The following is a 12,272-nucleotide window of genomic DNA, read 5'->3' on the forward strand; positions in this document are numbered from 1 at the left end:
TAATGCTTGAGATGTATTGTTCAGCTTCTCCTTTCAGCCCCAGATTTTTTTTTAGCATAATGAAGCAGTTACTAGGTCTCACACCATTTCAGATTTGTTAGGTTCCAAGCTCCGTTTTTGGGTTTCTAGCTTGGTGGGACCAATGAGGCCCCTTGCTTGCTTAGTAGGGATGCTGGTGGCACCTCCCAGGTGTGAGCTGTGAAGTGGAAAACCAACACCTTAGCTGTTGTTATTATTTGAACCCTTAAACAACTAGATCTCGAACTCTAGCTCTCTTCAGTCACAACCACTAAAAGTACACATTAAACGTTGTACGGGTCCTGCTTGATTAAAAATACTTCCCAAATAGATACTTTATGTTCGGCTTGTTTACTTGTTGGCCTGCTAATTGTGAATCAGCAGTTCAAGCCCACCAGCCACTCAGCCGGAGCAAAGTGAGGACAGAGACACCGTCTAAGAAGACCACACAAGGGCAGTTCTCCCCAGCCCTCCAGGGCTGCTCTGCATCAGAAGGGACTCGAGGCAGGGAGTTTGGCTTTGCTTTCAAAGGATGCCCATCAAGAACATCTTGGGTGACCGAACATTTGGCTTTGGTCCTGGCATTATTGTGTCTGTGTGACACTGGGATCTCTCTGTTACCTCCCTGATCTTCAGGCTTTTAAAATTTTATTTCACCCTGTGGCATGAACTATTGATGCCATGGTGGTACTTATCAAATTATCTTCAGTTTACCTTTTATCATTAGAGCACTCCTGTGGGCATACCACATAACAGGGAACTTCTTCAGGGCAAAGCATGTGTCTTATTCACGGTGGGGTCCTCTCTAGCATTTGATGACTGTGGGAGTTATATAGCCTGGTGTCAAGTTAAGACTGAAGAGTGAAGGGGTGGAGTTTAGCTAGTCAATTAGGTCGCAGCTTGATGACCTCATTCGGAGGTGCTTAGGAGATAACTAGCTTGCTGGAGGCCAGAGACACACACACTCCCTGCGAGACATTCCTGCGGACAAGACACAGGGAGCTGTGCTGGAACCCTGGGAGTGAGACCCCTACCAACGCTGAGATGCCTATACCGCCACTGGATCCACAAGACTTTCCACCCACTGGTCTGTGATCTTCCTGCATTTGGCATTATTGCATGGCTGCGTGAGTCTGAAGAGGAATTGATGGACTAATATTGGACATATGGGCTAATATTTGACTTATGGACTTGATGCGTCCTGGGCTAGGATGTTTTCTCAATATTACAATTGCTCTTGAATATAAAGCTCTTTCTTATACACATATGAATCTCCCTGGATTTGTTTCTTAAAGCCCGAATAAGTGAGTGAATGTGGGAGACCAGGGAATGAAAGCGTCCTTGAAGAACGGTGTCAAATTATTCTGGAATATTATCAGTTCTTTTTAACGCTGAAATCGGATATCAGACAGTACTAAACCTCTGATTCATGAATAAATAACCAGACCATTTTACTCTAAGAAGGGCGACTTTAACGGATAGAGAAGAAAGGGCAAGAGAAATTCTTACTGACAATTCTTCCATACATTCTGAATCAGAAAATGTCTCTGTTCTTCCATTGGGGGAGAATGTGAACGCTAGGGAACTGAGTCTATCCTAAGGGAGGTGGGGGTGCTACCAGCACCGAGTGGGTAGAGGTTGGTGGTTGGTGCTGGTAGTTACTCTTGCGTTAATTCCGACTCATAGCAACCAAAACAACTGGACAAGACAACACCTGGCCCTGCAGCTCCTCACAATTAGAGGCTAGGGATAACATCCTACACCACACAGGATAGCCTCCCACAACAATTAGCTGACCAAAATGTCAGTCCTGTTCTAAAAGAGGATATTTCAGGAAGCGGTTATTGCCCAGTAGCTTTTTTTCCCCACCTTTTAAACTAAGTGATGGAAGCCTGTAGCTTCACCCAATGGAAGCGTGAGGCCAGACGTTGTGTTTTTATTCCGCCCCAGTAGAGGGCAATAGTGGATCTAATACATAACCTCCAGTTCCCCACCTGCACCCACCTCCAGTCATGTACACCAACAGATTCATTGTATGACCCAAACACAAACAGCAAAAGGCCTAGATTTTCTAGGAAAAGCCCGACAATATCTTCAGAGTTTGAAAGCAGATGGAGGATTTCAGTTCCAGGTCTCTCACAGGTACGGGCATACTAATATCATTGTCTGAGAAGGTCTAAATAAGAGTGAATGGGGCAATTCCATTATGTTTTAATCCCATTTTCGCCCCACGAACCCTTTGAAGCCCCTTCCTCATGCTCTTATCTTGGATGTTTTTAAGTATATGCAGCAGAGAACAGCGCTCTTATTTTATCGAGAAGGAACCTTACAAAGGCAGTTATATAACTTGCTCTCGGCCACAGTACCTGTCCCACATCTAAGAAAACATGTGATTTCTGCCAGTCATGATGAGTTTGAGCTGGATTGTGTTTTTAAGAAGGCTAGGTAGGTAGAAAGAATCATGTGCTTGGCGACAAGAAATTCGACTCTAATCCTTGTTACCGGTGTGACACTTGGCAAGTTCTGTCTCTGGTTCTCAGATTTTTTCTTCACCTGTGCAATGAAGTACTTAGTCTATGAAGTAGCGCTCTCCCACTGTCTCACGCGTTCTCTAATCCCTCCTCTGGCCAAACCCCAAACTGCGAACACTTTAAGTGTAGGAACTGTGCTAAGTTTATGAGTTTTATTCCTCCCTACACCAAACAACACCAACCGCGTAAGGTAAGCCAGTTACAAAGTGAGGCTTAGAGTTTTCCCCAAAGGGTTAATGCGTATTTTCCTGAACACAGAGTTGGCGTTTTCTAAAGGAGCTACTCTCTCCTCACCCACCCCTGGTCTTTCCACATGTTCTTGAGTGATGACATCAACGTATCCCTAGACTGTCACAGTCTGTTGTCCCTTGGGCCTGTGCGTTGGCTGTACATGAGGTACAGATCCGTGGGAGTCAGTTAGCCCAACCCATGTTCTCAGTGGAATTCCCAAGTCTCCATGACCCAGGAGACCACGGTCAGAGGGAAGCCGAACAGCGTGAGAGAAGCAGAGATCCCGGCGCCTGGGTGACCCGAGCTCACCATCTGCCAGTTGGGTTCTGCCTGGTTTACCCCCAGGTACTCAAAGAAGGAAGCAAATCCTTCGTTTAGCCACAAGTCTTCCCACCAGTCCATGGTCACAACATTGCCAAACCACTGAAATGATAAGCAAACAAAAACAAACAAACAGAATGACAGTTACATTCTTAACACTTTAAATAAAAAGCCCCAGATCCCTTTGAGACGTGCTGTGCCCTGGAAGTGTCAGGAATATACTTGGCAGTTATTCCCTGCTTGCTTTCTCTTTACCAGATAACCCGAACATCTCCTTCACCCATTACTTTTTTTTTTTTTTAGGTATTGCTGGGAATATGTCAACTTGCACGGCCGTGTCCTGAGATTTCGTTGGTGGCCAAACCATGTGTTTCAGAAGGTAGGTGAGATAGTTTATTGTGCCAGCCTGGCCGATAAACACAGTGGGATTAATTGAAGGGTGGAGAGATAAGTGGCTTGGTGAGCCTTCCCTTTCTTGTCTCTCGCTCTTTAATCATTGAACCAGTGTGCAGCTGCCTTGCTTGGTCTTTTCCTCAATTTAAAGGGCACACTACCTGAGGGACGCCTAGCCTGTGGACTGTGTCGCTGGAAGTTGAGGTCCCTTTAAGACCACTCGAATGAAATTTACATCTCCGGAGCTGAGGACTGACGGTTGGTGACCTGGCTGACGGTTGGTCACCTGCCTTGCTGTTTGCTGCCTGTGCTGGGATAGCCTAGCTCCCTCTCAACAGAGGACTACCAGACGGCCCTCAAGACTTGAAGGACTGCTAGTGTCTCACAACTCTCTCACGGGAGTGAGTCACACTGAGCCATTTGTACTGCTTTATAATTTAACTGTTCATTTCTTGTATTATATATTAATCTGTTTATAACTTAACTGTTCATTTCTTGTGTTATATATCTATCTTTATATATATATATAATTACCAGCAACCTAGTTTTATCTCTCTAGAGAACCCTGTCTAACATAGTAGGTCTGGTGTGGTTAGCACTGTGCAGGATCCTTACACGGGGCTTTCTGTGTTGGCAGTTTTTATTGGTTCTGCCATGATTAAATTCTCCCTGTGGTCTTCAGTCCCCCCTTTAAACAAACGGATATGATGTCCCGGACCCTGTACCTGGTGCACGAGTTCGTGGGCGATCACAGTGGCCACCCTCTGCTGGTTGGATGAGGCTGATTCATTGGGGTCATAGAGCAAGTTGGTTTCTCGGTAAGTGATGAGGCCCCAGTTCTCCATGGCCCCGGTACCGAAATCCGGAATAGCGATTTTATCTATGGGAAAAGGAGGAAGACTGTGAGAAGGTCATTCTTCCCACTTCCTTCATAACCTTCCTAACCCCACAGAGGTCTTTGGGTGAATGCTTTTAAGGGGCTAAAAATAATTTCTCAGAGGGAAAATGGCCATCTCCTTGTTTGTACCCTTCAACCCTGATGTGCTAAGAATATCCAGGGAGTTTTTCTGTTGCTTCCAGGGATCAGTGCTTGTGTCCCCTCTGCCCCAAGCGCCCCCCAAGCAGGATCAGGATGACAGTCCTCATGGGAAGGCCTCCTCTCTGGCTTCCGGTTTTATAAACACCCATCCCCCCTGCCCAATGCTTTTCCCTTAGGTACCAGGGAGCCTTTGTTCTGGGGAGTAACCTGTGAAGAATGAGAGAGCCAAGTTCTTAGAGAAGCCCTGGGGAGCTGCTGAGTATACAGAAGTAGAGTTGCAGCCCAGGAGACGCAAGATTCGATAATATAAAAACCTGCCTTCCCCCATGAGAGCTGTCTCATTGAAGGTCAGTGTAATTCCCTCCCAATCCAATAGTTTACCATCCACCCCTCAGACAATAACCCAGTGCCAGCGCACAGCGACCCCATGGGGCAAGGTAGAACAGCCCTACCCATAACCCACTACACCCCAGGGTGTCCTTATGACCCAATGACCTGTTTTAAATAAGAAACATGAAATTGAGTATATTCTTTCTAACTTCCCTTCCAGACCTAAACAGTTAAGTTCTATAAAGACCTCCACCTTTTCCTTACGTTGCCTGAGGCCAGTCATCATACCAGCCATGCTGGCTGACAGGATAAGACTGTGGGATTGGCTCCATGTTAAGCTCCGTGGCTCAAATAGTTAGCCAACGTCATATCATTTCCCCAGGGAAGGAACTCCTGTCCAAATGTGATTTTTAAGTGACATTTATCAATGATTTGCATGGAAATCCACCGAGCTTTCATTTGCCACGTAAGAACAAGCCTCTTCTTTCGGGTTCAAGAGCGTTTCCTAGAGCAGGTTTTAAAGACGTCAAAAGGGGCGATAGCTGCAGTAGAGGTCAGGCTGGCAGCAGGTTTTCCTTTCCTTCATGTCACTTTTATTTTTGGATTTGTTGATTTTGTTGAGAGATTCTCTCTTACATGGTGGGCACACATGTTCATCGCACATAATACTTAACCCACAGACACGCTGTGTACCTCGATGACTTGGTCACTACTGTCATTCTCATTAGTTATCTCCAGCGCATGGACAGCTTAGAGTTTCAGAAGGACCAGTGCTATTGCTGGGGAAACTGGAAGATGGAGTCCACTCCGACAGGCTTGAGAATGTGTCTCAAAGAGTGTGGAGGGCAGGGACTGGGAGCTAGAGAGAAAATAAGAACATGCAGACGGAGAGGAGGAGGAGGGCATGGTAAACGTGTGAAGCCCCCGTCCCAAGCTACACTGGCTGGTTCAAATAAGAGATTTCGCTTCCTCTTCTGGCTCCATCACTATCAAGGTCTGCAGTTTGCGCCCGTACTTTCACCTTTCTCGAAACATAGAGGACTATTCATGTATCTGCTAAGAACAGGGTACAGCTGTTATTCTCGGAGGAATCCGGAAACAGCTGGCTGGAACTTCCAGCAGTAGGGAATGATCATTGGATAAGGATGTCATCATTACAGGGAGGGAGTTAACTGAGGGGGAAACAACGACACTATTAAAAATAAGAAAATAAAACATAAATTCTCACCCAATTTAGGAAGAACATACTCCATATCAAAGTATTCTTCAAAATAATCAAACACAATTTTAGTTATCTTTGAAGCATATACTGCTGTGTGCCTCTGTTCTGGCTGGACATAAATAGTGAGCTATGGGGAAAAAAACACCAATGGTCAGTGGAATGTATTTTGTATTGGATAACACAAAAACAAAGATAAATGAATGGTGGAAGGAGGGTGGATTTTGGAGTCAGATAAACGTAATTTGAGTTCAAATTCTGCCTTAGACAAATTGCTTTACATCTCAATACTACAATAGTATTGCACCCCTCACTGACTTATATTAACAACTAGACATAAGATATCATAGCTGATACAGTTGCCTAGACATTTGGAGATGATACGGTTTTCTATTGAAAAGGTATATTGTCTTCTGAATGGCTGTCTTTTTATCGATTTGAGAATAACACATCCATTCACTCATTTTCCCATCTTTCTGGATGCCCATCCATCTATCAACTGATCCATAGCTGTGAGTAATTTGTCTTTGGGGGAAATGAAATCATATGATGTTTCTCCTCTAAAGAATGCTTGGATACATATTTTCCATTTGTGCTGTTTTATTCAGAGTTACCCAAATTATCCTTTTGGTATCTTAACTATTTTCTTCCCATAGCCTAAATCACAAGGATCCAAACTTTCCCCTGGAGGGGGCATCTTGGGGAGTGACATCAGCTGTCTAAATGGTTGGCGTATTATTTTATGTCCCAGAAAAGTAATTTATGAACCGAACCAAATATAGGAATTTTTGTTTCAATGTTGAGCATGCACGACATAAAAAAAAATCAACAAGAAACCTCCTAAATTTATGCAAGTAATGTGGACACTGGATTTTAGGATGTGATTAGGCACAGATATGACCATCGGTGTGTAATTACTTCTGAGAATGTGAATGAGGAAAATGCCTCCTAGAAAGGTTGTGAGCTATGTAAACGAAACAAACCCAAACCAAAGACCGTAAGAAAACATAAGATGCCCTTGTGTGATAAGTATCAGACCATTTCCTTAATCAGTCCAGATGACTCAAGATTAAAAAAACAAAAAGCCACAAAGCTAGTTTTAGCGCACATCTTGGGCTACCTTTTCTTAGATGTGAAGAACAGTGGGAGGGTCCAATAATGTAAAAGATGTCTTGATACCGACGCAGACCCATGGCCACAGCGTTGCTTCTGACTCACAGCACTTGGATACACGGTTTCTGAGACAGTACCTCTTTCAGTGAGCAGACAGTTTCATTTTTCTCCCATAGGGCAGCTGGTAGATTTGAACAACTGATCTTGAGGTTTGCAACCCAAAGAATAACAAACTCTGGACCAACTGTTCTCCCATCCACTGGGTGAGACATGCTTTTAAAATTTGCATAAACATGTCTTCACCTTCATCTCTGAAGACAACACACTTGCTCAATTATTACCCTTGCATTTTTTGAGGTATTTTTATTTTTTTCCTGTCAGAAGTGGTGATACAATTCTTTACCGCCTGCCTATCTGGTTTGTGAATTTACTCAACTCCTTGTCATCGAGTTGATGCTGACTCATGGGGACCCTATAGGACAGGGTAGAACTGTCCCCAGGCATTTCTGAGACTGTAGCTCCTGACAGGATTGGGAAGTCTCATCTTTCTCCCTCAGAATAGCTGACCTTGTGGTTAGCAGCAGAATGTGTAACCACTAAGCCACCAGGGTCCATTGTGAACAATGGCATGAAATTCCCCCAATTAAATGAAACTGAAGATTCAATGGGTGGTCATCAGTAAATGAAAGAAGTGGTCACATTTAAAATAAAAACCATCGTATTTATATAGGATGACTATGCTTTAAACTGAACATTTCAGAATCCTTAATCTGTGAGCTAACTATAGTATGTCAAGATTTTCTACCACATCTGGTCTGTATCATTATGGGAAATTTTGCTGAAAGGCGCCCTTGACATTGTAAAAAAAACCCAGAGGTTTTCATCTGTTCTACTTTGTTATTGTTGTTAATGGACTCCAGGACAGGTACATCTATAGAGAAATGTTATTGTTATATTAATGTTATTGTTGTGTATGGACTCCAGGACAGGTACATCTATAGAGACAGTAACTTGATTAATGGTTCCTAGAGGGGGGTTGACACGGACGGTGGGTGGGGGAAACGGGGAGATAACAAGGATGCGTAGAAGAATGAAGGAAATGTTCACAACTTGAGAGGGGTAATGATTGTACTACTCTTCTAGATATGATCCGACTATTGAATTATATTATTACAATTGAATATTTGTATTGAACTACTGTTCAATATTACAACCGAACTATTGAATTGCATTAAATACAATTCATAAATCATAATTATGAATCATGTGCCAATAAAATTGTTAAGAAATCAATAATACAAAACAAAAGCTGTCACTTTGCTGACTTTGTGTGCTGACCAAAGCCATAGACTTTTCAATGATCTCATTCATCTACTTGTGAATGCTGAACAAGGGACAAGGAAGAAACAAGAAGCGCTGATACCTAGAGACTGTCATGCTGTCAAATGAACTCTGTCCACCAGGGACTGTACGAAGAAGAAACAACTACGTTTTAGAAGAAATGTGACTAGCGTGCTGCTGGGAAGGCAGGATGGTGAGACTTTGCCGCCGTTACTTTGGGCATGTCATCAGAAAATGACAATTCGTTTCGGTGAAGTAGAGAGTTTTCAAATGGAAAGAATCCCCAATGGGACAATACAATGGCCTCCACCATGAAGGGAAGCATACCAATGGTCCCGGGGAAGTGTGGGTTCGGACAAGGGTTCATTCTGCTTGATCTCACTTTGTCATGAGTGGGAGCTGATGAGACAGCAATTCGCCACAGTGACCGCATACCACCTCTATGCATACCAGTTATTAATAATACAATATTTTGTATCACTGATGAAGTATTTTGTACACTTCTCCAGTCCCTTATCCACAGTTACTAAATGCAGGAACGCAGGAAGATAAAAATGTTGAAGGAAGGGCAAGGTACCCTAATTTTCCAATATTATCTATCTGACTGGAACTGATAAGAGGTTTGATGTTGTCTTTGTTTTTTTCTCGCTATAAATGTATTGTTTCTGAAATATGTTACTGTTTGATCCATGGTGCTGCCCCAGTTCTGCTGAACTCACTCTGTGATGGGTTGTGTTAAGTAAACTGGCCCCGAGTTGTTTGCTTCTTCCTAGCAAGCTGAGATCTGTTAGCACAGTAAAAGTCCACTGGCACCAAACTGAAACTTGTCCCTATCCCATTGTCTCAGAAATCACTTCGAAACGCAGGTTGTTAGCCAGGGAGAGGGAGGCCCCCTGCTTTACATGCCCCACAAACTGCTAGCCCTAGATAAGAAGGAAAGTGGGGATAAGGACCCTTTGTTTCATCTGTCTTTTGAATTCTCGAACCAAGAATACCCTCCACCTTGCTGAGAGATGATGCACTGGGCTCCTGCCTTTCCACTGCCAATCGCCCAGTAGGCCTAGCACCATCTTATCTAATGGGGTTGGTCAGTCTCAGCTGCTCCTCTTCAAATAGACATCGACTCATAGTGAGTCTCTAAACAGAGTACAACAGACTCTAGGGTTTCCAAGGCTGTACATCTGTACAGGGGGAGATCACCCGCCTTTCTCTTGCAGAATTATTCATGGTTTCTAACTGCCCACCTTTTGGATAGTAGCAGAGTGCTTTAACTATTGAGCCACTAGGCTTCATAAGGACCCCTGGTGGTGTGATGGTTACACATGCAGGGCTGCGATCCGAATAGTCAGGTGTTCAAAACCATCAAGAGCTTGGTGGGAGAAAGACTGGGTTTTCTACTCCTGTAAACAGCTACACTCTGAGAAACCCACTGGGGGTGGAGTGGAGGGTGTCACTCTGAGTCAGCATTGACTCGATGGCAGGGAGAGGTTTCACAGGACCCTTCCAGGGCCCTGAAGGCATAAGGTGAGATCTTCGGCATGCAGGAAAAATGCCTTCAAAATATGCTTCACATGTGAGTTGTTTTATGTCCTATCCTCCCAGCTACATTTTTGAGCATCTCGGGTACACACGATCATAGCATTCTTGACTCCCATCAGAGTTTAGCCCGGCACACTGGCTGAGCCCTCAGCCTCTAACTAAAAGGTCAGCAGTTTGAACCAGCCCCCACACAGGAGGGAGCAGTGGCAGCTTGCTTCCATAAATATGTTATGGCCTTGGGGGTGGGGGGTGTCGGAGCAACAGCAAACTAGCTAAGAGGAGGTACCAAGAGCCGGAAATAAGGGGAAAGTGACAGTGGGGAAGAAGGAAGGTAAGAGGAAACAGAGGGAGGACCAAGGAAGCAAAACAGTGGATTGAGGTATAAACATAGCGGTGTACATATATAAATACATTAATCCACAAAAATAGAGGTATTGGCCCATGTACATATATTTATACACCAATACACTGAGGTAGGGGATGGACTTGGGGCCTCTGCTCATGCCCTCCCTCAATACAAGAAAACTTTGTTCTAACCACTTGGCAGTCTGAGATGTTCACCCTCCTGACACAAATGGGTGCATAAGCAAATGTGGTGAAGAAGGCGGGTGGTGCCCTGCTATTGTTTAAAGATACAGCATCTGGGGTTTTAAAGGCTTGAAGTTGCACAAACCGCCATTCAGAAGTGATGCAACAAGTCCACATAGAAGAAGCACACCGCCAGTGTGATCATGAGGAGCCATGGGGACCGGGAAATAGGCATCAGCAGACACATAACAAACAAAAACATGTTGTTGAGAATGCGGGGGGCTGGAGCATAGATCCAAAGCCCATCTGGAGCAATCTCCCCACCGAGGGGACACAGGGAAGGGATGAGTCACCAGGGTGCAGTAAAGCATCAACGAAACACACTATATTCCTCTGGTTCTTTAAGATGTGCTCACCACCACCACCCCACTACCAGGACCCCAGTGCTGCTTCTCAATTCAGACTAGACCGGAGCATGGACGCAGGTATAGATAAGAGATGGGAGCTAATGGTACCCATAATCCAGGAACAGGAGTGGGAATAGTGACACCAGAAGGGTAGGGGGAAGACGGGGAGAGGAAGGGAGAAAGGGGGATCCGATCCCAATGATGGACACATAACCATGCACCCTTCTCCAGGGGGAAGAACAACAAAACATGGGGCAAGGGAGACAGTGGTCGGTGTGAGAGATAAAAATAATAACAATGTACAATCTACCAGGGGTTATGGGGGGCGGGGAAGAGCTGATACCAAGGGTTCAATAGGAAGTAAATGTCTAGAAAAGGAGGAAGGCAACATATGTACAAACATGCCTGATGCAATTGATGTATGGATTGTGACAAGAGCTACACGAGCCCCCAATAAAATGATTAAAAAGAAAAAGATGTTATGACCTTGAAACCCTATGGGACAGTTGTACTCTGTACTGCAGGTCACTGAGTCAGATCAGCGCAAAGGCAGTGAGACTGTTTCTTTCTTTGGGGGGCGGGGGCAAGGGGCGAGGCACAGAGAGAGTGTTCATGGCAGAGATGTACTCAATGCACGGTGGCCAAAAATCTTCAATTTGTTGAAGAAAAAAAAAGTAGTATCTGCAAGGTGCAGTAAAGTGAAGCACACTAAAAAGAAGCCTGCCTATATTAAATGACCATTTTAGACTCTTAAAATTATGTTTATAATCCATAAAACACATGACTAGATTATGAAATATATTTGATAAAACTCTAATCCACTGACATCAAGTCAATTCTGATTTGATTCCATTTGAAGTAAGTGTTTAAATATGTATCTAACTGAAAAGCAAAGACGTTACTTTAAGGACTAAGGGGCGCCTGAGCCAAACCGTGCTGTTTTCTAAGGCCTCCTATGCACGGAAAGGATTGAAAGTATCACGGGCTGATACTGCCAAGCGAGCAAGCAGGTCTGTCTTGGAAGAAGTGCCGCCAGCACACTCCGTACCGGCGAGATTTTGTCTCACACACTTTGGGTATGTTGTCAGGAGCAGCTAGCCCCTGGAGAAGGACACCAGACTTGGTAACGTGGAGGGGCAACAGAAAAGAGGCAGGCCGTCAGTGAGATGAATTGGCGCAGAGATAAGAAGCAATGGGCGGGTGGAGCAGGGCTCAGCAGTGTTTCCTTCCGGTGCTCTGAGTCAGAACCAATAGATGGTACC

General features: G+C 44.5%; 1 protein-coding gene across 1 annotated transcript in view; it reads right to left on the bottom strand.

The window, feature by feature from the left end:
* The window catches only part of ENPEP (glutamyl aminopeptidase), a 102,698-nt gene that overhangs the window by 55,453 nt on the left and 34,973 nt on the right, over positions 1-12,272 (bottom strand). The window contains exons 4-6 of the mRNA XM_075543922.1: positions 6,092-6,212; positions 4,220-4,374; positions 3,090-3,203 (exon numbers count right to left, since the gene is read on the bottom strand). Coding sequence (XP_075400037.1) covers positions 3,090-3,203; positions 4,220-4,374; positions 6,092-6,212 — 390 coding nt within the window. The remainder of the gene's footprint in view (positions 1-3,089; positions 3,204-4,219; positions 4,375-6,091; positions 6,213-12,272) is intronic.

This window comes from Tenrec ecaudatus, chromosome 3, assembly GCF_050624435.1.
Source record: "Tenrec ecaudatus isolate mTenEca1 chromosome 3, mTenEca1.hap1, whole genome shotgun sequence".
NCBI lineage: Eukaryota > Metazoa > Chordata > Mammalia > Afrosoricida > Tenrecidae > Tenrec > Tenrec ecaudatus.